General features: G+C 34.5%; 1 protein-coding gene across 3 annotated transcripts; it reads left to right on the top strand.

Moving 5' to 3' along the window:
- The first annotated feature begins 1,693 nt into the window (after nt 1-1,693).
- On the top strand, nt 1,694-21,299 carry LOC142987313 (uncharacterized). Of its 3 annotated transcripts, XM_076135988.1 has the most exons (14): nt 1,694-1,889; nt 1,971-2,108; nt 2,253-2,303; nt 3,271-3,430; nt 4,001-4,158; nt 5,939-6,101; nt 6,645-6,796; nt 7,816-7,962; nt 8,543-8,620; nt 12,823-13,046; nt 15,508-15,664; nt 16,027-16,182; nt 17,068-17,180; nt 17,547-21,299. In XM_076135988.1, exons 2-14 carry the CDS (start codon nt 1,992-1,994, stop codon nt 17,719-17,721), a joined length of 1,851 nt encoding a protein of 616 aa, XP_075992103.1. In that variant the 5' UTR covers nt 1,694-1,889; nt 1,971-1,991; the 3' UTR covers nt 17,722-21,299. The 3 variants fall into 3 exon arrangements, with proteins under 3 accessions (XP_075992103.1, XP_075992104.1, XP_075992105.1); XM_076135989.1 differs by lacking the exon at nt 8,543-8,620; XM_076135990.1 differs by lacking the exons at nt 7,816-7,962; nt 8,543-8,620.
- Nucleotides 21,300-21,321: the final 22 nt, after the last annotated feature.

Raw genomic sequence — 21,321 nt, 5'->3', positions numbered from 1 at the left:
TTCATTAAAAGCGACCTAAAAAGAACCGAGGTTACGTACGTCGGCACTTCACGGCGTTGAGTTAAAACGCTCCTCTTTGCTCACCAAACCATAGATTGAAATTCCACGTTAATTTAATACCGCAAATGTTGATTTAGCGTTGTAAGTTAGCAAATTATTCATTTATTGTAGGACCTAGGTAACTTTAATTGGGTTGTTCAAAGTTTGTAGAAGAAGTATTGATTATAAGGATGCCTAGGAAGTATAAATAATATCAAAATTACTGAATCAAATAAGTAAGTAGCTAACTGTTGAAGATTTGTTAAACTACTTATATCCATGCTTATATTATGAATGCAAAAGTGTCTGTCTGTCTGTCTGTTACACTTTCAAGATTATAGCACTGAATCGTTTTTGATGAAATTCGGCTATGAGACTTAATTATTGATTACGGATTCAAACTGTTATTTGTAATAAGAAGTTTAAATGCGGGTGGAGTAGCGCGAACGTAATTAAATAAGTAAGTATACCTATATGTACCTACCTACCACAAGAAGAAACGAATTTTAGTACCTACTTTTAGTAACTGATTTAGGTATTAAGGGCAGCTTGTAGGCTATTTTGGTATTATGTTATACCACTTGCTGCTTGGCACAGTATCTACAATTCTACACCAAAGGAGTTAGCTCTAAACTTCTTAACGCTTCAGCGACTTCGAGACAGCGGAAAAGTTGACTTATCTAGATGGACGAGGACTCAAACGACTTTTGGTGTTGATCTCAACATCAAAAGTACCTACTTGGAAAAAAGAACTCTTGCTTTCATTATGACCATTAAAGAAAAAAACGATTATTTAAGCTCGTCTTAAATCACCTGTCAACATAAAAATTGAGGGAGTGTTTAGTTCTTTACCTTGTTTTTTAGAGGACCTATATAATGTGAAAGTTGCTTATTTGGTCCACCCGGTCTTGTCTAGTCTACAAAAAATCTCCAAAACGGTGAGGTCTTAATTAAGTAAAATATTACGATTAATGGGCAGCAGTCCAAACCAGATGCTTATATCGTTTGTCCAACACCCTTGCACCCTTAATACAGCAAATAATTGTGTGTAGTGAGTTTTTGGTGATCTGACGCATTTATTGTAACGCGACGCGATATTAGCAATGATTTTGGATTAAGTACCTACGTAGATTCTTATATATCAATTTTTGATTACATTTGGAAAATAATAAAATATTAATGATTTTATTGTGAAAGAAATACATAGGTAGGTACATTTTTCATTTTCAATATTGGTTCCTGATTGAGGACCATAAACAAAATCTATAAACATAAATCATAGACACTGACTAACGACAGCTCTGACCTCTTTTAGTCGATTTGTATTGTTACTTCTTTTGCATCTACCAGATACCGATTTATTTACTCGACGTGAAGCGAGGTATTTGATATTATAATATCAATATCCCAAAGTTGTGTTGATTACGCAAATATTTTTCCAGTGTGCGATTCTAAATCACCACAGGCTTTAAGAATACCATGTTGGTATTATTATTCGAGTGATTATGTAACTAATCGACTAACTGTAATAAATTTAACTTTAGTAATAATAAATACAAAACTATACCCGAATACTGTCCATTGATTAGTCGATTAAGTAAGTAAATAATGCTTGGCTTCACTACGAACTGTCAAAGTGGAGTTATATGTCATCTTTGATTTTTGGTGACAAGTGATGAAAAAGATCTTTTTGTGCGAATATTTTCGTAATCCTTTTCATTGGTGATATTCTTTACCAATATGTTTCCCGTAAGTTTTAGCCGTTCCGATGTTGTATTAATATTTTTTTGACTTTAAAATATTTCCTTCGCGTAGTGAAATTGGTTTACAGTAATTTGTACTGAAAACTGGTAAGTTATCGAACGTTATCATGGTCATTTACATTTTGTAAACGAGTGAACCTGTTAGTAAGTTTTTATCGTGTTTTTTAGTGGTGTTCGTAAAGAGTTACAATGTTTGCGAGTCTAAAAAGCAAGATAAAGGAAGAGACTGGAAGCGATATCAGCAAACTAACGAGTAGCTGGCGTAACGGAGCTTTCTTAGGCAGAATAACTCTCAGAGATGATTCGGTAAGCTTTAAATTAACCAAATTATAATATTTTTTCTAATAAAAATCTTTATTCACAAAACATAATATTTTTGTACAGTCAAATACAATAAAATTTGGTTTTTGTTAAGCCTAATGCATTACTTTTGGTGTGTTTATGTTTCAGTCAACAGCAAGTCCTTCTAGTTCAGGTGGACATGGAGACACAACCTCTGATGTAAGTCTAAATGCACCTCCTTGCTTATCAAAACATATCAAAATAAATAGCTGGATATAATATTTCTATTGTGCCAATCAGCCATTAGATCATGATGACAAATAATCTATTCTATTTAGTTGACAATGTGTTTGTAATGCTATTCTACCTTTATTTCATACAATTTCAAAAGATAAAACAATGAATCATTTAGGAGAGAACACAAGTAGAAATTAATTTAAGGAAATCAGTATTACTTAATTAATTATACTCTCAGTATAATTAAATACCTTTAATTGGTGTAATAATATACCTAAATTGTTGATGCCTAACCATTACTACTGAAATGGAAATATTTTGTTTAATAATTTAATTTAATATACCTACAATGTTTATAAATATATTATCCCTGATAAATGGCGAAAGGTGTAAAACATGCTAAAAATACCTGGTGATGAAATACTTGGCTCTTAAATAAATATATTGTGTTAACTGTTGCACTGATTACATAGTATCAGTATAATATTTTATACAATAAAGTTCTATTTCTGAGCCTGTCTGTTTTAAATGAAAACATAATCTAGTGGACATATTTTTATACAGAGTTCCCCTGTAGATGAAGTTTTCTTAACACATTCACTGCCCAGTGGATTTTACACTATCAGCCTACTCCAGCTGCACCTGGGTTATCCCGGGTGAACCTTCACAAGTTGAACAATGAGACCTTCCTTAACACATTCACTGCCCAGTGGATTTTAGTGGCACAGAGTTGTTGCATTATGAAACGTACAGACACATTGGGGGCAGTGAATGTGTTAAGGAAGGTCTCATTGTTCAACTTGTGAAGGTTCACCCGGGATAACCCAGGTGCAGCTGGAGTAGGCTGATAGTGTAACTTATACCACACTTAAGCAGTCAGTACTCCTTCCAAGAGAATATTTACAGCCAATGTATGGTATGTTTTAAAAGTTTTTCTTTTTTATTTTAGTCATTATCTCCTCAACTGGAGTCCTACCTTGGTGGGAAGGTGGACCAGGCAGCATTACAGCAACAGTACTCATCGCAACTAGAAGCCAAGCTGCGAGATAGAGACACCTACTGGGAACAAAAGATCGAAGAGCTGAAGCTTTCACTTGCGTCTGTGCAAGGTCAGATAACTGCAACTGTTTTTGTGTAGGTACTAGATAATGGATATTACGTGTTTATGCTGTTTCATAAACTATTTTATTATACTAATAGCTTCCTATGCTTGGAATTAAGGTTCAATTGTTATCAAAACATGTATTATTATGCATTGAATAGAGAAGTGCATGTAGTCGAATATATTACTTAATTTAAAGGTTTAAACTAAACACATTTTCCCTTGATCTTTCACTACTGAGAAACGCATATTAGATTTATTAGGGTGGCCATTTGCTGTAAAATACCTTCCTGATAGAATCTGACCATCCAAAAAGCACCCTGATCTGGGCTCGCCGACTATCCACTTGTCCTAGATTAATTTGATCCTCTAGACATGAAGGCCTTGAAGCCTTGAAGCCATCTGTCAAAGAAGTTGAATGTCATGAAATATATTGACAAGCTACCAAATTTGTACAAAAAATGAACACTAGTTTCCAATATGGACAGTGGGTTCTCCTCGAATGATTGTTTTCTTATAAGAGTATTTATTTAATCCTAAAGGTGGCATACAGAAACTAACATATTTGGTATTATAGGTGAGGAAGCAGCGGCAGCACAAGCCGTGGCTCGTACAGCACAAGCCGAGGCTGCTAAAGCAGTAACAGAACGAGATACAGCCAAGAGACAAGTGGGAGAACTAAAGACACAACTCGCGGCCGCCGAACGAGCTCAGGACAGACTGGACGCTATTAATGTGAGCAAACAATTTCTACTAGCTAAACAACTGTGAATTGAGACTCCTACAATAAATCCTGCTTATTGTCTTATCTAAAATCTATAAAATATCTATCTATTCTAATATTATAAAGCTGAAGAGTTTGTTTGTGTGTTTGTTTGAACGCACTAATCTCAGGAACTTCTGGTCCGATTTGCAAAATTCTTTTAGTGTTGGATAGCCCATTTATCGAGGAAGGTTATATACCAGTAAAAAGTTTTCAAAAAACGGGGAACATTTTGACTCATTCTCTCTTATGTGACGCAAGCGAAGTTGCGCGAGTCTGCTAGTAAGACATAAAAATTGTGTATACAGGGCCAAAAGTACTCCAAATTTTACTTGTAGAGGTACAATTTCATCCATTTGAGTACAATACAGGCAACTGCTATCGACACATATCTGAACAAACTATAGTTTAATAACACAGCAGTCTAAGTTGGTTACATAACTGGTAAAACGTAAATAATGCTTAGAGATTGTTCAGGTGTCATCAGCAAATTTTCCTCAACTGTTATATTATTAATAACGGACAATAATAGCTTTGTTTAATGTTATACATGCATGAGGTAAAACATCACTATTATCTTTTTTGTTTTGGAAATATCCAATGTGAAGGGACATGTGTAAATGACTGCCACTGAGGCGCGGTCGGTAGTGTATCCGACTTTTAAGCAGGAGCTTACAGGTACGATCCCCGGGTCGTGTAGAGTACTATTTCTTTGCAAATTTATATAAGAACTAGCTTTTACCCGCGACTTTGTCCGCCACCTGAATTTTCCCATGGTAATGCGTCTTTTTCCTGTGGTAAAAAGTACCCTATATCCTTTCTCTGGTATCAAAATATCTCCATACAATATTTCATGCAAATTGGTTTAGTAGTTTAGGAGTGATTGAGTAACAGACAGACAGAGTTACTTTCGCATTTATAATATAAAGTATGGATTAAGTATGGATTGTTCTTAATATGTTAGAACATTGTTTGGTACTTGGAATTTCTTGTACAATGTTTATTGTCATTTATAGATTGAATGTTGTTAAATCTCAGGAAGTACTATTATAATCATTTAACTGTTATTTCCTCTGCTTTATCTTAGTTTCATAATTCATATGCTGCATTATCTAATGATGGCTTCCTGTATGTTAATGTTGGATATATCAGTGCATTTGATATCTCCTTTATATTTTATGAATAGTAATCATTATAAATAGTGTTTCACCCAGAATAAGCTTAAGGATGCAATAGGGTCTATAATTCGAAAGAAATGGGATTCTTTGATCATTATTTTCTTGTTCTAAAATGGAATAAATATCTGGTAGATATGGTTTATCCATTTTACCAAACTATCTAAGAAATCTTGTGTTCCAATATTTTTTTGAAAACGGTCACAAATTCCGAACGATTAGTTCCTATTTTAAATACCTTAATAGGATTAAACAATATTCCAGTAAAGTTTGATGTCGCCGATACCATTGCGCGTCTTGGTTTTCCATAAATAAAAATATTTGTGAGATCTACAAATATGTTTTCGGCTCAGGTTGTTCTATCCGTCATTTTAAAACGCCAAGTTCCTAGCAAGCAGTAACTTTAGAGTAAAATGAGTGGCCGTGAGTTTCTTGCTAGCTCTTCTCATAAGGCTATACCCCTTTTCCGAGTTAGTGAAAGATTCAGTTATTGTAACGACTATATATTATTATAATATTGGACATAAATGCATAAATGATTTGATTTTGATTTTGTAAATATTGGTATTGTTATCAGGAGGAGTTAGAAGAGAGTCGGCGCGCGTGGGCCCGCGAGCGCGCGGAGCTGAGCGGCGCGCTGAGCGCGGCCGAGGCGCGCGCCGCCGACCTCGCCGACACCGCCGCCGTACTGCGTGCCGCCCTGCCTGCTGACCACCCGCACCACCACATGCAGGATGACGGTCTGCCTACCAAATACATATAATAACTTTGTCGTAGCTTATGGGACTTAGAATGTTAAGAAGGTATATTCCCAGTTGTCCCATCTCTGCTGTCATCCCGAGGTTACAACTGGCAATTTTCTTCCTACTTTTATTCTCAGTTGTCGCCCCGGGGGACAGTGTTAGAAAAGACAACTGGGAATATACTGTTAAGAAGGTGTAGATATTAGGCTTCACATAGATCAAAATGCCATTATTGCCATTAGGTGAAAAGTTATTCAAGCCGTTTGAAGCCGTTAAAAAAAATATTTAGTAATAAACTTTGTCTAAAATCAAAGTCCATTACAGTATATTATTACCAATAAAATGCTTTAACGATAGACTAGTTAAGGAACTATCAATTATCTTTGGTTTTGGCTTGGAAAAGTATCCAATATCAATTAAAAGTGCATTTTCCGAGTTTTTATGAATTCTAAAACAATTGTAATTACTGTAATAATTTGAAGCCGACCTAATGTTAAAAGTTACTAAGCAGCCTTTAACTAATTACAATATTTATCGCAGACAAAAGAGAAGTGACGCCGACGGGTTGCGCGGACTATGACCGCGTGTGTCGTGAACGTGCGGTCCTCACGCGTCAACTACAAGAAGCTAAAATGGCACTCGCTGACGTAAAGACTTCGTGGAGTGGGCAGATCGCTTCGCTTGAGACACAGGTACCGTAAAAAAGTATAAAAGTGTAAATACGTTAGAGACTAGCACCTTGTTGAAGTCAACTGTTATATAGTTTGTTCACAAATGTAGTCATCAGGATGGCTTACGAAATATTAGATTATGTAAATGGTTTTCTTGACGGCGCTCGTTTATTAAATGTTTGATATACACACGATCATAATGAACCGTTATATCAGCGACGTCGAGGGCTAAAATGGACGGCCTGTTGTCTGCGTGGGTGGACAAAATTATACGACGTTAAAGTGTTTTACATCAGGCATGTTTTACGTGCAAATAAGCTTGTATTTTACACATAATATTAAAACCGGCGACAAATGGCAACGTGCGACGTATACAAATTTTAAGTTCGTATGTCAAATCGACTTTAAAATATACGTGCGCGTACGTACACGCATTTGAATTCACGTTTTCAAGAAGCTTGTTCGTGTTTAAAATGTTTCTGGTGTACAAACCATTAGGCTTATGTAAAAATAAGTCTGTTACTGAATAATACATTAGATATATTACATAGAAATCCTTTTTATGTGGTTTTAAGCTCAATTTTCACTGTTTTATTTCACTCGTTCATTTATATTAGTGATTTATTTCATTCCAGCTTAAATTATTACAATATGGGATCAGGTTACGATAGAGACGAGAATGAAAATAGTATAAGAACCTTGTACATTTTGGTAGGTGTGTGGGAAATTTGCATAGTTTGAGCATGACAATGTGCATGTACGAACATTTTGTAAGCATGGTGTACATACTGATTAATCATTAAACCACTAAGAATTATTTCTTATTTAAGATATAACATGAAATTGATATTGTACATAATTTTGTAAATATTTAACACTAACTTTTATAATTTTATTTATTTCAATTTTAGTGAAGTATTTAAGTATTTACGTATTAAAAGTATGAAAGGTAGGAACACATTTTATATAATAATATGAACAAATTAACGTTTGTGTGTTGTCAATACGATGTTATCATCATATGGAGTTGTGTCGGCTAGGTGGCGCGACTGTCGCGGCAGGCGGGGGAAGAGGGCTCTGAGCGGAGAAGAGTTGAGATAGAGAAGAAAGAGATGCAAGACAAACTGACAGACATGGCAGCTGAACTAGAAAAAACTAAACAAAATCTAGCGAATAGCGAGGCTAAGGTAAAGTATCATTCAGCTTTTCTTTTCAAAGTAGATATATAGGCTAGAAGTACACAGTACCATTTACATTTCTTACTAATCAACTAATCAATTTATTTAAAATATTCCTAGAACATTACTAGTGCAATTAATTTTCACTATAGACTCCAATTTGATATTATAAGCTCAGTAGAATTCAATATCTGCTTCCCATGCATGCATTTCATACAATACACACTTAAAAGTTCAAGTTAATAAGAATTTCTAGACCGAAGAGTTTCAAAGGCCAATGCCTAGAACAACACTGATAAAACTGAGATTTTTTAGAATCTTTGTCAGGAATATTCCCTTTAACCGCTCCTCTTATAAGTCCCCAAGCTGTATTTGGCTAGTAACTTAGACTAAGGCTAAAACCCTGTCATTCAAACAAGCTAAGCCTTTGTTTAAGATAAAACAAGATCAGCCAAACCTCAATCTATTTGATATAGTTAAGCCAAGCTCAATGAGATACGAAACTATTTTTTAGAAGCCATTTCATAACATCCTAACTGTATTTGTAGTAAGTAGTTGTGTCGTAAGTGAGCAGTATAATGACAATCAGGTGGTGCGGTTGAACGGCGAGGTGCACACTCTCGCGATGGAGCTGAAGTCTCTGCGCAGCGCCGCCAGCCACGCGGACGTGAGTCCCAGCCTCTACACAATATAGCGATAGATCACCACACTAGTTGCCGCATAATCGCCTAAACACGTATGGCGCATCACTAGCGACTGTAATCTTGATTCATACATCATTTTAAACGTAGAATACGCGTTTAAAAATAAAGTAGTTGTTGATTTTATGTCTATGGTACTTATAAAGTACTTTTTTTTGTTTTAGCAAAGCGCAATTTTTTTATTTTTTTGTTGTACTTAATACAGTAATTAAAATAGATTTTTCGGATTTCATCAGAATCATGATTATAGTAATTGAGTATTGCGTCATTAGATGACTAAATGTATAATAGGTATATCTAGTTGTTATACTGATTAAATTGTTTGCATTTATATGTTGTATGTCCTAAGAATTTGCTGAATATTTTTATTTCTTATTTAAGTTTAAAGCTGTGTGTCCATTAACAAGGATTAGATCAATGTATAGTGGACATATAGCTTTATAAATAAGGTCTGCACTGTTGGCCTAGCTTGCTAGCTTTGTGTGTATAAATTAAATATTGAGATTTATTAAATTCTATGACGTGTTTCACTGTAATTGAATTATAGTAATTTTACAGTGAATAGTGAAACACAGTTTTACTGGTGCACATAAGTTAATAAGTTTGTAATGATACAAATATATGACATATTTGAGATCTGTATCATTGTGAACAAACCTTATTCATAAACGTAGAACGAAAGATTGTTGATAAGCGGGCTTTACATTTTTCAGCTGTAAACTTCTTTTCTTGTCTACGTCACCTCTTTTATAGTTCCTGCGTATACGTGCAAGTAGTGCGTGCACGTACGTATACGTAATTATGTAGTATGCGTCCTAACGGCTCGTGTTTTAAGTGCTAGATTCTTCTAATGTGATTTCCAATTGTCTTTAAATATACGTACAAGTTTATCAAAATAAATTTATACGTACCGAGAATACGCGAGATATGTAAATGCTACAATACTAATCGCCTTTGCCTAGCTTACAAAAAGTGAAGGTCCCTTCTATAGCAATATTCTACGTTTGTAAATAAGGTTGTTTATTCTTGCACGGGACCCTTGTCTTTACGTCGTTCCTACCTAGACTTATTATTAGATTTTATATTTACTTAATAAAAAAAATCTATTTATCTTATTGTGACTAAATATGTTTTATTTTCGCTACTCTACGTAGCTATTAGAATAATGATATATTGATGGTAGCTTTCAGATCTTATACTGTGAACATTCGGTGAGTTGGTTTTTTGCTCACGTTGTTATAACAGTTCAAAGATTGTCAATTGTGATTGTTTGAAATATTGATGGCAACTAAAATGAGTAGAGGCGCGATTTCTTTTTCTAGTCTATTAATTAATATAAAATCGTAGATCTAATTTTGTTGTACTTATATTTGGAGCTTTGCGCTATATTCTTTGCTTTGATCAATATTATACCAGCCCGGTGAATAATCCCGTCAAACATATTTATGGACTTAATTTTCACCTGCCAAGATATGATTACAGCGAGATATTTTTTCCATACTAATCAGCTGTCAGTAAACATACATCGTAGATATTGTCTGTCATATTCGGGCCTGTTGCAATACCAATTGTATCAATATGTAAACATTTAACTTGTAATCCAAACATTCAATGAGAGCTACTGATGTACTTAAGTTTATATTATCGTGTATCACAATTGGCCATCAATTAATTAGACTATAGCACTACGCTTGCTTCCCAGCGCGGGATCAATTCGATATATCACATTGTTTGCTTTGTTATCGAGAACGTCGTCTAGATAAATTGATTATGTACTCGGCACGTGATCCTTGTCACGACGCAATCTACACTAACTTTATTCTATTAGTCACTCACCGGTGGGCCACCTATTGTCCCACCCATATGTTTTATAACTAAAATTATTGTTGTGATACATACCCATTCCAAGTAAGTTTATCAAACATTATACGGTACAAAATTATGAATTTATATTTACAATTGTTTTATTTTTTTATGTGACGCACGTATTTTTGTACAATAAATTATTTTGGTGATATATTTTCTTTTGATTTTCTCTTGGTTCTCCCCTCGGTTTGCATGTGTGTCGCTTGCTAGCAGCCAGTTTGCATGTACTTATAACACTGGGTTTAATTTTGGTTTGTTAACAGCTTGTCGGAACTAATTTACTAACCTGTTACTAATCGACTAAGTAGATAACTCTGTTTAGTTCGTAGTTCAATGCATAATGGAGTTTACACACGTAACAAAGCTGCGATTGTGAATCGATTAACTGTGTACTTTCACATTAGTTAGGGTCAACTGTAAACAGTGATTTGGAACTTATTAATTAGTCGTTAGAGTGTAATATCGCATGTGAGTGGTAGTTAATATTGACATTGCAACAGTTTTGAGCGGATTTGCTCGCATGGTGTAACTATGGAGGTAAAAATGCAGTGTTGGTACAGAACCGGTTAGATTGGCGGGTGTTTACATTCGCACATGGGTCTTTAGTGTTTTGTTGTCAGTCGAGGCTGCCGTGCGCGTCGACCGCTCGCTCCACAAATCTAGATAGTTGATAGAAAGGCGGAGTGCCGGTGAAACGAAGTAAAACACCTGTATTTAAATTGTATCTGTGCCGAGTTTTGTTAACTGTATTATATGTGTTAATTTAGAAGGAAAATAGTGGTATTTTGTGATAAAAATGTAAATTTTTGCACTGTTTATTAAAAACTACAGCTACTTAAACGTAATATACCTAGTGCATGTATAGTTTTTCGAGGTCCTTACATCATACAGGTAAATATGAGACAGTTTTAGTGGTGACTCATAAAATTGCACCAGTAATTTATAATATACATCATAGAACAATGTTATGAGCATATTTACGCCGTTATCGATGTTGTAAAACAAAGGTATTAATATGAAAATATCGACTGTGTTTACTGTAACTTTACGATTAGTAGGCACTTTTATTAGGTAGTATCGTTTTACACTACCAAGCTAAGTATGTATTATTCATTTAAATACCACAATAGCGGGACAAACAAACAGTAGTTTAACGTAGTTTGATCTGGATAGACTTGGCCTAGAAAATAATAAAGTCTCCTAGGTTTCCTACAATCATTTTTCATGATGAAAACTAAAGAATTAAGACGCCAATGGGTTTGTTTTTTCTCGACTCAAGTACGTACTGTAAACAAGAACATTATTTCTCGAACCGAACGCAAAATATATAAAAAATATTCGAATGTCCCAAATACCAATGAACGTGACACAGTATAAAGTCACGCTATCGTTTCACGGTCAATATCCGCAGTTATCGTATACTATCGTATCTGTGATAAATATGCGTTAGGAGAATTGGTTTTTAATACAAAGTAAGTGTAGGAATGGTTATAAATATGTATTAGTTCGTTGTACTTTTAAAATACTGATTAATAGAATCTTATACTACATTAGCTTTACCACCGCGGTTTTGCCCGTTTAAAATTTCACCCATTCAGGGTGGGACTTCTAAGAATCCTGTCTTAGTGCTCCTCTACACTTCCTAAGGAATCTTCATACCAAATTTAAATTTTCTACGCTCATTAGTTTCGGCTGTGCGTTGTTCATCAGTCAGTCAGTTACCGAAGATTTTTTTATGCTTAATATAGAGATAGATAGATAGAATTTTTCTTAGATTAGCTTATTACAAATAAACAAACTGTGGTTAAAATTATCTATTAATACATAAACATAAGTTTGTAAACGACTCAAAGGATAGTATCAATACTCGTGACTCTATCCAACTTGTTTTGAAGTTGTAAAGGAAAATTTGACAATGTCAACAACACGATAACTCGTTTAATAAACAAGATTAGGACTAGGGCATTCATCTCGTCGCTAATGTGAATTTAACGACGTCCACTCAATATACAACACACTTTTTGTAGTTTTGTACATTCAGTGTCAAAAATATGTATACGAAATCGCAGTTTCAGACGTACTTTTTATATGAAAATATCATAATTCTGTCAACTAATACGCAGTGATTGTAAAATTACTTTAAAGTTAATATAGAGCAGTAATTTCACTATTTGCAATGATAAAAATACTTTTGAAAATACGTCTGTGTTCATATTATTGACGTTGACCACACAGCAACAGTTACACCTACCTCAAACACTGTTCTCATTTACCAAAAATATCAAAATTAAAACGTTTGCAGGAGAAAACGATGGAACTGGAAAGCCGTATTGAGGCGTTGACAGAAGAGAACAAAGAATTATCGGAAGCGTTGGAGAATGAACGGACGCTGGTGAAGATCTTGAAGGAGAAGGTGGACAAGAGTAATAGACTGTACGATGAACAGAAGGCGGAGGTCAATCACCTCAATTCCATGGTGACGGAGATGCAACACGACTTCTTGGATATACAGAGGAAGTTTGACAAGTAAGTTTGCACCTTCTTGTCTTAAACACTACATATTATATTATTTTAAAACAAAGTCGCCCCCTGCGTTTGACTGTCTGTCTGTTTGCGATAAATCCAAAAATCAATGTGTACTGCACAGATTTTTATACGGTTTACACAAAAAGATAGAGTGAATCTTAAGAAAGGGTTTATTATGGATATAATTTCTGTGTCAAAACTGTTAATTCTCGTTATAAATAACGTAGTTTTACGTTAGTTGCTTAATCTTTTTTTTGTTCAGCACAGTTCAAAACAATCAATTATAATTGTCGTCGTTTCTCGTATCTATTGTTAAATTACCGTAGTTTTACCAAGTCTTACAGAGTGTAAAGTAATTTACTTTTTGTCCCTTAAACGACTGTCGCACAGCAGCCGGATAACCCGCTATTTGTCCTTGCTCTTTGATCACGAGCCTACTTCGTTCCTATTTAAATAAGTTGACATGACTCGTTGACATGTTAAAATCGTCGCATATTATTTTAAATACATCTTCGTTATGTTTAAAAATGAATTCATTTTTTTTTAAATTCATATGTTGGTTGGTCAGCCAATATTTAAGAACACCTTAACCAATTAGACTTATTGTAGGTACTTATAAAATTGATTTTGAAGACACGAGGTAGTTTTATGGTGAAAAGGAAATAAAAACATGCAAAGAAAATTTGTGAGTGGTGCTGAGCGGATCAGCTAGTAATTAAATAAACATCACAATACTATGTAAAATAAAGAACAAATAATGATCCAAAGAAATAGTATTAAAGATTTTTCTGCTCAGAAACTGTTTACATACTATTTCGACTAAAATAAAATAGTCGCAAAAGTTGTACTCATTATTTGCAACATCTCTACAAATCTCTTTTTCGTTTGATGTTCTTTTATTTCGGCACAATAACTTTGAACAAGGTCAGTCATGTTTTGTCCAATTGGACACGTGCGATGTCGTAATCATTAAATTGTAATCATCACGGTTGACACTATAAACGTTCAAGACGATGCCAATTGATCGTTTTTTATATGAAAACTAGCTGACCCGCGCAACTTCGCTTGCGTCACATAAGAGAATCATAATTTTCCCCGTTTTTGTAACATTTTTCACTGGTACTCTGCTCCTTTTGGTCGTAGCGTGATGATATATATCTAACACTGGGCTATCTAACACTGAAAGAATTTTTCAAATCGGACCAGTAGTTCCCGAGATTAGCGCGTTCAAACAAACAAACAAACTCTTCAGCTTTATAATATTAGTATAGATATGCTGTAATATAACTATGTTTTTCTCAGAAGAATGAATTTTATATAACTATTCGTTTGTATACCAGAATATATGCAGGTCGTTTTAAATATACCTTGTGTGCGGCACTTATATGAATTGTCATTAGCTGTGGTAAAAAGTTTTGTTCAAATTTATAAGATTTAAGGCAGATAGGAAGATATCCAAAAATCAATTCCTGTAACTCTGTGTATAGTAATTTAATGTAGGTAAACAGTTTTACTATAATACATGTTTTACTACGGGCCTAAAAAATGTTAGTGTCCAAGAGTGTGTTAATTTTTTTTGTGCTAAGCGTATTTTTACTAATAGTTCCTCTTCTGAGTACCTTAGATCTTTAACATACTAGGTAGATACCAATAAGATAAATATCAAAATATCTTGATGATAAGATAACGTAAGACCATGTGAGTAAAGAAGCTGTCATTCTGGTAGTAATCTGCGTCTCCTGCTTTCTGAGTATTTCCGTGGAAAATACCATCTTATGACTATTTTCATGCATGACATTGATGTGTCAAAATATTTAGATCTTAGATTATTAAGTACCTAACTGTTATTACTGGGTATTGGCATCTTAATAGAAACCTAGCAAGTTGACCTTATAACATAATGAGCAATTGTCTATTTGTCCTACCCGCATATTACATAAACATTAGATTGTCTTTATTTTTCACTACCATTGCGTCGGGAGATCCCACACAGAACAATTGTTTATGTGATCCCCAAATAGTTGTGTTGGGTCTGGTTGTACTTTGTGTCCGTTGTTGTATGTTTGTGATAGTCCCCGCGACACAAGAGCAATTATTATTGCGGGAGATGCCTTACAAAAAAAGAAAGATTTTTGCAGTTTGTTTGAAAACCAACCACAATTACACAAACGTAGTACCTACCATCAGAAAAAGAAAAAAAACTTTTGACCACAACAAACGTACCACGCAGCGCCGTTTGCATGTAACTTTAACTTTTAAACTCTCGCGTTGCATGTTTAATGTATATAATAGAATACGGGAATTAACGTGAACACGCATTTTACCTTAAAATGCCTAACGTTTCGGCGCAGGTTGCACTCGCCGTGGTCGCAGGCTGACTGAAGCATGTAATTTGCAAAATAAACATAATTATGCAATTATAATTTCGTAGGATTATGGACTCTATGATGCTTATTTCCAGAGAGAAACGTGAGAAGGACGAGGCACTACTCCGCAACGCACACATGTCTCAGACGATAGAGATGAGCCAGTGCAACGTGCGCTACCACCAGACCGAGGTGGCCGACCTCCGCCAGAAGATCACAGAGCTCGACTCTCTTATAGCACAACATAAAGAGGTAAATAACTGTCTGTATTGTCTAACTGGCATATGTTGGGCTTCAAAATGTTATTGATTTCTATATTTTTTGTTAGTTCGTTGTGTGTTCCTCTCGTAGACAAAGGCCTTCTTCTATATAAACGGGTTAAATATGCAATGAAGATTTAAAGGTTATCCTTTTATTACCGTGCGACTATGTTCTATCGATATTGGTTAGTTATAATTCATAGCTTTCCGGTGTCCGTGCTAAAAAGGCGAACTGCAGAGAACCTAATTTAATAAGGCTCGTTTAATTTCCAGATCTAAAAGATCAAAGGTGTGGAATGGATTTAAAAAAAAACTATGACTATGCTTTTTAAAAATTTACCTTTTTGTTTTCAGAATCAGGCGGCGTGTATGTTAATAAAGGAAAACGAAGAATCACGCATAGCGGAGATTGAACAGTTAAAGACGAAAGTTGAAGAACTAATAGAAAATGAGACTGCACTCAAAAAGACTATACAAGACTTAGAAACTGAAATCTGTGATAAAAATAAGGTTAGTCCCGTTTACTTTACTTCAAAGTAAATTTAAAAAATATTTATTTTAGCTGTGGTATTTATATTATTCTTTCTGTTAGCCTCGCTACCTTAAATATTATGTTTGAGTAGGTATCATCTTTAACTCACGAAGCAAAATATCTGCGATGATGACAATGCATGATTTTGCGTTTTGAGAAAATGTTATATGTTGAAATATATATGTTACTGTAAAAGCCCGAACTGTGGCAAATCCTAAGATTTTCCGGTAAAACCTAAGATTTACCAACTCTCAATGGTAAAAGTCCGAACAAGCCAGAGTTTAAAAACTATGTTACGATATATAAAAAAATCCTCCTTCATAACTATGTTTATAACTATTTCACGGTATAATTATATTCTGTGACATAGTTATAAAGCAGGAGTTTTGGGCATAGCGACATGGGTAGGTTAGGTTAGAAGGCTAAGGTGGGAGCGAGCGAAGCGAAGCTCCCACCTTAGCCTTCGTGGTTATTTTTTTTTAACCACCCAGAAGGAGGAGCCCCGCGAAGCGGGGCTCCGGCTACATCTCGATATCATCAAGTGAATATAGGTAAAAGTTCGAAATAAAATAATTGTTCGGACTTTTACCATTGCGAGTTGGTAAATCTTAGGTTATACCGGAAAATCTTAGGATTTACCACCGTTCGGGCTTTTACAGTAACATATATATTTTTACGGGGGTACGCCTAACATAGTACACTTTAAGATATTAGAACATAAAAGCTACATGGTTTTTGTCTTAAACTATGTCTCTTGTACTAACTCACCATGGTTATAAGGAATATGATGTCATGCGAGACAGTTTTAAACATTTTTTAATTTTGTTTTCTTTGTATGAAACTGTCCAATGTTTGTGTTACAGAAAATAAAGACGTTAGACAACAGAATATCGGACATGAAGAAGACGTTACAGCGTGAACTACAGAGTAGCAAGTCTGACCTCACCTCCGCCGAGGAACAAGATATTAGTAGAAGGTTAGTTTCAAACAATATTTTTTTTATACTGTTTATCTGCTAAGACTGTCAACAATGTCACCCCTACCCAACATCGTTAAGTATATTTATACTTTTCGTATGTTGAATTTCCGTTTCTACCAGTGAATTAAATAAAAAAACACATTAAGTTTGGATCTAAGTTAAGTTAGACAAGTTTGTGGGGAAATGTTACATTGGTCTTTGACTACCAAAAAGGGAAAAGGCGTCATTTATACGTTTTCAAGTATGTGATCGAACTTATTGATGATTTTGACATTAAGTCGATAGCAGCTCGATAACATCGCATCTATAATACCTCATCCTCCTTACACAACAAATAAAATACAATATAAATGTTGTCGACAGATACTTGAAGCACGTAGTACTCCGGTTCCTGACTGCACGCGAGCTAGAAGCGAGACAACTGACGCGGGCCCTCGCAGCACTGCTCCGGCTATCTGCCCACGAGGAGGCGTTACTAAGAGCGGCCGCGCCCACCCGCAGCGGGCTCGCCGCCTGGTTCCCGAGCCTCAACACCTGAACGAACACTCCCGTCCGCTAAAGAACTCGAATAAACGTCATGTTACTAACATGAGTACTCTCGGTACAACCCGACTTAGGTAGGTACTTAATTGTCCGTATTTTTTGTTTCTATGCTGTTCTAAATGTTTGACTACCCTACAATACCCTACAGTTTGAAAGGTTTATAGTCACGACTATACGATGTATAATATTGTAAAGATACGGTTGAGACTTGTGCAATTAAAAGACTTGCGACCACTGCGAGTGCAACCTGCGCTGTAACGTTAGGCATTTTAAGGTAAAATGCGTGTTCGCGTTAATTCCCGTATTCTATTATACATTGAAAGAAAGAGATTGAGCATTCCAGTATTCAGTCTAAATGCTGATTTTTAGACGAGCATGTTTATATTTATGTTGTATTGAGTTATAACAGTATGTCGACTTTTCTCGAGTATCATATTATGTTACTTTAGTTCTCGATATCTTAGATCTTTTAACAAGTATTTAATATAATACTGTTGTATTGTTTGTTTGGTACATAACTTATTTGGTGCTCCCTAATTTATTATAGATCAATAATGACGAATTTATTCCAAATATCAATAAGTTTTATTTATGATAAGCTTTTAGCCATGTGTTTGAAAGCTAATGTCCAATTTGAGCACGTCGTGTACGGTTTACATAAAAATATGCACACACGGTCACAATTTCAAAAGCATTTTATTCAATAAAAATAGTGAAATTACAACTGTATTTAACTTTAAAGTAATTTTACAATCCCTGCGTATTATTTTTGACCAATAGCAATAATGAAATTGTTATTTTCATACGAAAAAGTGCAATTGAAAATGTGGTACTACTGTGTACATATTTTTGATGCAATTGTACATTCATTCACAAATCATAGATGTATATATGTACGTCACTAGTATACCAAGTCTAGTGCAGCGACTTTAAATCACCACACGCTAAATAGTCCACCTTGCGATAAAATGCTTAAAAACTATATAGTAAAAGTGAAAAATAAGAATATGTTGATAACTATTTCTTTTGTTTAAATAGGAAGCACATTAGTTCGACAACTTTGTAGGGAGCCTTAAATTATAATGAATAATTATGTATGTTGTTTAATACATTTATTGAGGGCATGCAAAGTCCCCAATCCGCACTTCGCTGGCTAACCAGCGTGGTGGACTCAAGGCCTAACCCCTCCCACATTACGGGAGGAGATCCTTAATGGGTATGTTTCTAAAATAAAATAACTATATTAAATAGGCTACCGTCAGCTGCAAAAGCCTGAAGTTATTTTTGTTTTATTCATTACTGTCTCACTGCAGGGCAAGGGTCTCCCCACTAACGAGGGAGGGGTTAGGAAAGGTTACTGAAGTTCTAAATTATGAATTTTCTATATCCTTCCAGTCGCGAACTTAGCATACAGGGCCCTCTACTAAGTTGTTGTTTTATAGTTGCAACGCCGGTGTTACCTTAATTTGTATGTAGAATACAGTCAACAGCTTGTCTTCCTTTCGACCACATACTTTGACGATAGTATCCCATTTCTATCAATTGTATCGTTGTCTACGCGTTGTTGTAAAGTAGATACCCGAATAAAAAATACTGTATTACATAATAAGTATTGTAAAATTATAACCTTATGGAGCGTACATATTTATAACATAGCATGTTTTATAACAACGTTTTATGTGTATAAACATTGTAAACGGCGAAACGCGGGTGTATTTCATGCCACTGCCTACACCTCCGGGCATAACAGGCGCGACGCTATGTTTTTACCTATGTACTTTCCTGTTATATTATTATGGGTGTCGCCAAACAACTTGAACACAAATAAGTGTGTTATAAAGAAAACTGAACGTAAACCCAGCGCAGAGGACTCTCGGTTGACTTACCAACCGAGCGATCAAAGCGCAATAGTTCTCCCCGTCACACCCTGCAATTTTCTATATAGACCTAAAAATAGTTTACTATGATGTTGCGAAATTGTTCAAGTTGTTTAGCGGAAATGTTTGCATGTTATAAAACATCGTTTAACATGTTATGTTATAATATGTACGCACCGTTACGTATTTATGATCAACATTAACGTTGATATTTTTTATTAAAGTTGCCTTAATAGTCACTAGTCATAATTTAAAAATTATTGTATTATTTTATTTTCGTACTGTTGTTTGATTGTGTTGTCAATTTTTTTATTAAAATAACCAGAGTTTTGGGTTCGTCTCGCCGTAGTATTAAAATTATGGTCTCAGTAATAAAAAAATATGTATTGTAAATTGTATTTAAAAGTGATAAATGTAATACAATACACTGCCCGTTTGTATTTTGTATTAAGCCTTTAGATTGAGGAGTACACCGAAGATGTAGTATTAAACCTACAAATGAGTCTGTAAAAAATATGATTGTCCTAGCCAATTCATAAATTGTCTACCACAGAATAAAAATTACTTGTTTTTTAAGTCAATACATTTGAATAAGGATCGTACCAAGTGGCGTTCTTTGGTCTGTGGCTACTCGTTATGGAAAAAAGGCGTGAAATTTTGTATGTATGTATGTTTGTACATTTGAATAACAGTGACGGGTTTCAATACCTATTTAGACCTATGTTTATCTATACTCCTATACTAATATTATAAAGCTGAAGAGTTTGTTTGTTTGTTTGTTTGTTTGTTTGAACGCGCTAATCTCGGGAACTACTGGTCCGATTTGAAAAATCCTTTCAGTGTTAGATAGCCCATTTATCGAGGAAGGCTATAGGCTATATATCATCACGCTACGACCAATAGGAGCAGAGTAACAGTGAAAAATGTTACAAAAACGGGGAAAATTATGATTATCTTAAGTGACGCAAGCGAAGTTGCGCGGGTCGGCTAGTTTAATATAAACTGTAAAAAAAGCGTACATGATTTTATCTTCGGCGTATCTTCTCCTTAAAATGCGCAGTAAACGCTATGTTTTGTGTAAAAGTGAATGTAGAACAATGTCATACGTCAAGCACTATTACGGCACATAATGATGTAGGCTCGAAACTATCTGTTTTTCACTTTTATAAGAATTTATAATAAAATAAAAAGTACATGTGCGTGGAACAAGACAAGTGGAAAATTTATGAAATATAAATGTGCTTTTCGATTTATTTATAAAAAAAAGCTGATACGAACAAGTTTTAATAATAAATAAGGCTTGAATTTGAACAATAGATGTTGAGTTAAGTATACAAAATTATTAGTAACCAGTAGTTTTGTCAATTGAAGGCACATTTTGTAATAAATGTAGATAGTGTAATGTACGCAATGATCTGTCGATAATAAATATATTGTATATTGAGTCTAGTGTTAGCTTGTTTAATATAAATATAATAGAGAGTATTTTTTCTGAAAGAGATATTTGTTTTAGCTTATTTCACAGTATTAATTTTAAAAGATGTCCCCTATTCACGTAATGTTTTGAGATTGTAAAGTATATTTATTTATGAAGTGGCCGATAAAGTATATTTTTTGTTAATTTTTGTTTTAATTTTATCATAATATGCGTTGTTATTTTATATATTAAGAAAATAAAGTTGATTAAGTAACTTTACGTAGTGTTTTTGTTAGAATAA

This window comes from Anticarsia gemmatalis, chromosome 3 (genome assembly GCF_050436995.1).
Source record: "Anticarsia gemmatalis isolate Benzon Research Colony breed Stoneville strain chromosome 3, ilAntGemm2 primary, whole genome shotgun sequence".
Taxonomy (NCBI): domain Eukaryota; kingdom Metazoa; phylum Arthropoda; class Insecta; order Lepidoptera; family Erebidae; genus Anticarsia; species Anticarsia gemmatalis.
Note: the sequence above shows the minus strand (reverse complement) of the source record. Positions and strands in the feature narration are given on the sequence as shown.

Bases quoted from the DNA above. Each gene is read 5' to 3' on its own strand.
- LOC142987313 (XM_076135988.1), top strand. From the start codon at position 1,992: ATGTTTGCGAGTCTAAAAAGCAAGATAAAGGAAGAGACTGGAAGCGAT. The intron at 6,102-6,644 runs GTCTGCCTACCA...TATTTATCGCAG, and splicing joins CCACCACATGCAGGATGACG to ACAAAAGAGAAGTGACGCCG. The intron at 13,047-15,507 runs GTAAGTTTGCAC...GCTTATTTCCAG, and splicing joins ATACAGAGGAAGTTTGACAA to AGAGAAACGTGAGAAGGACG.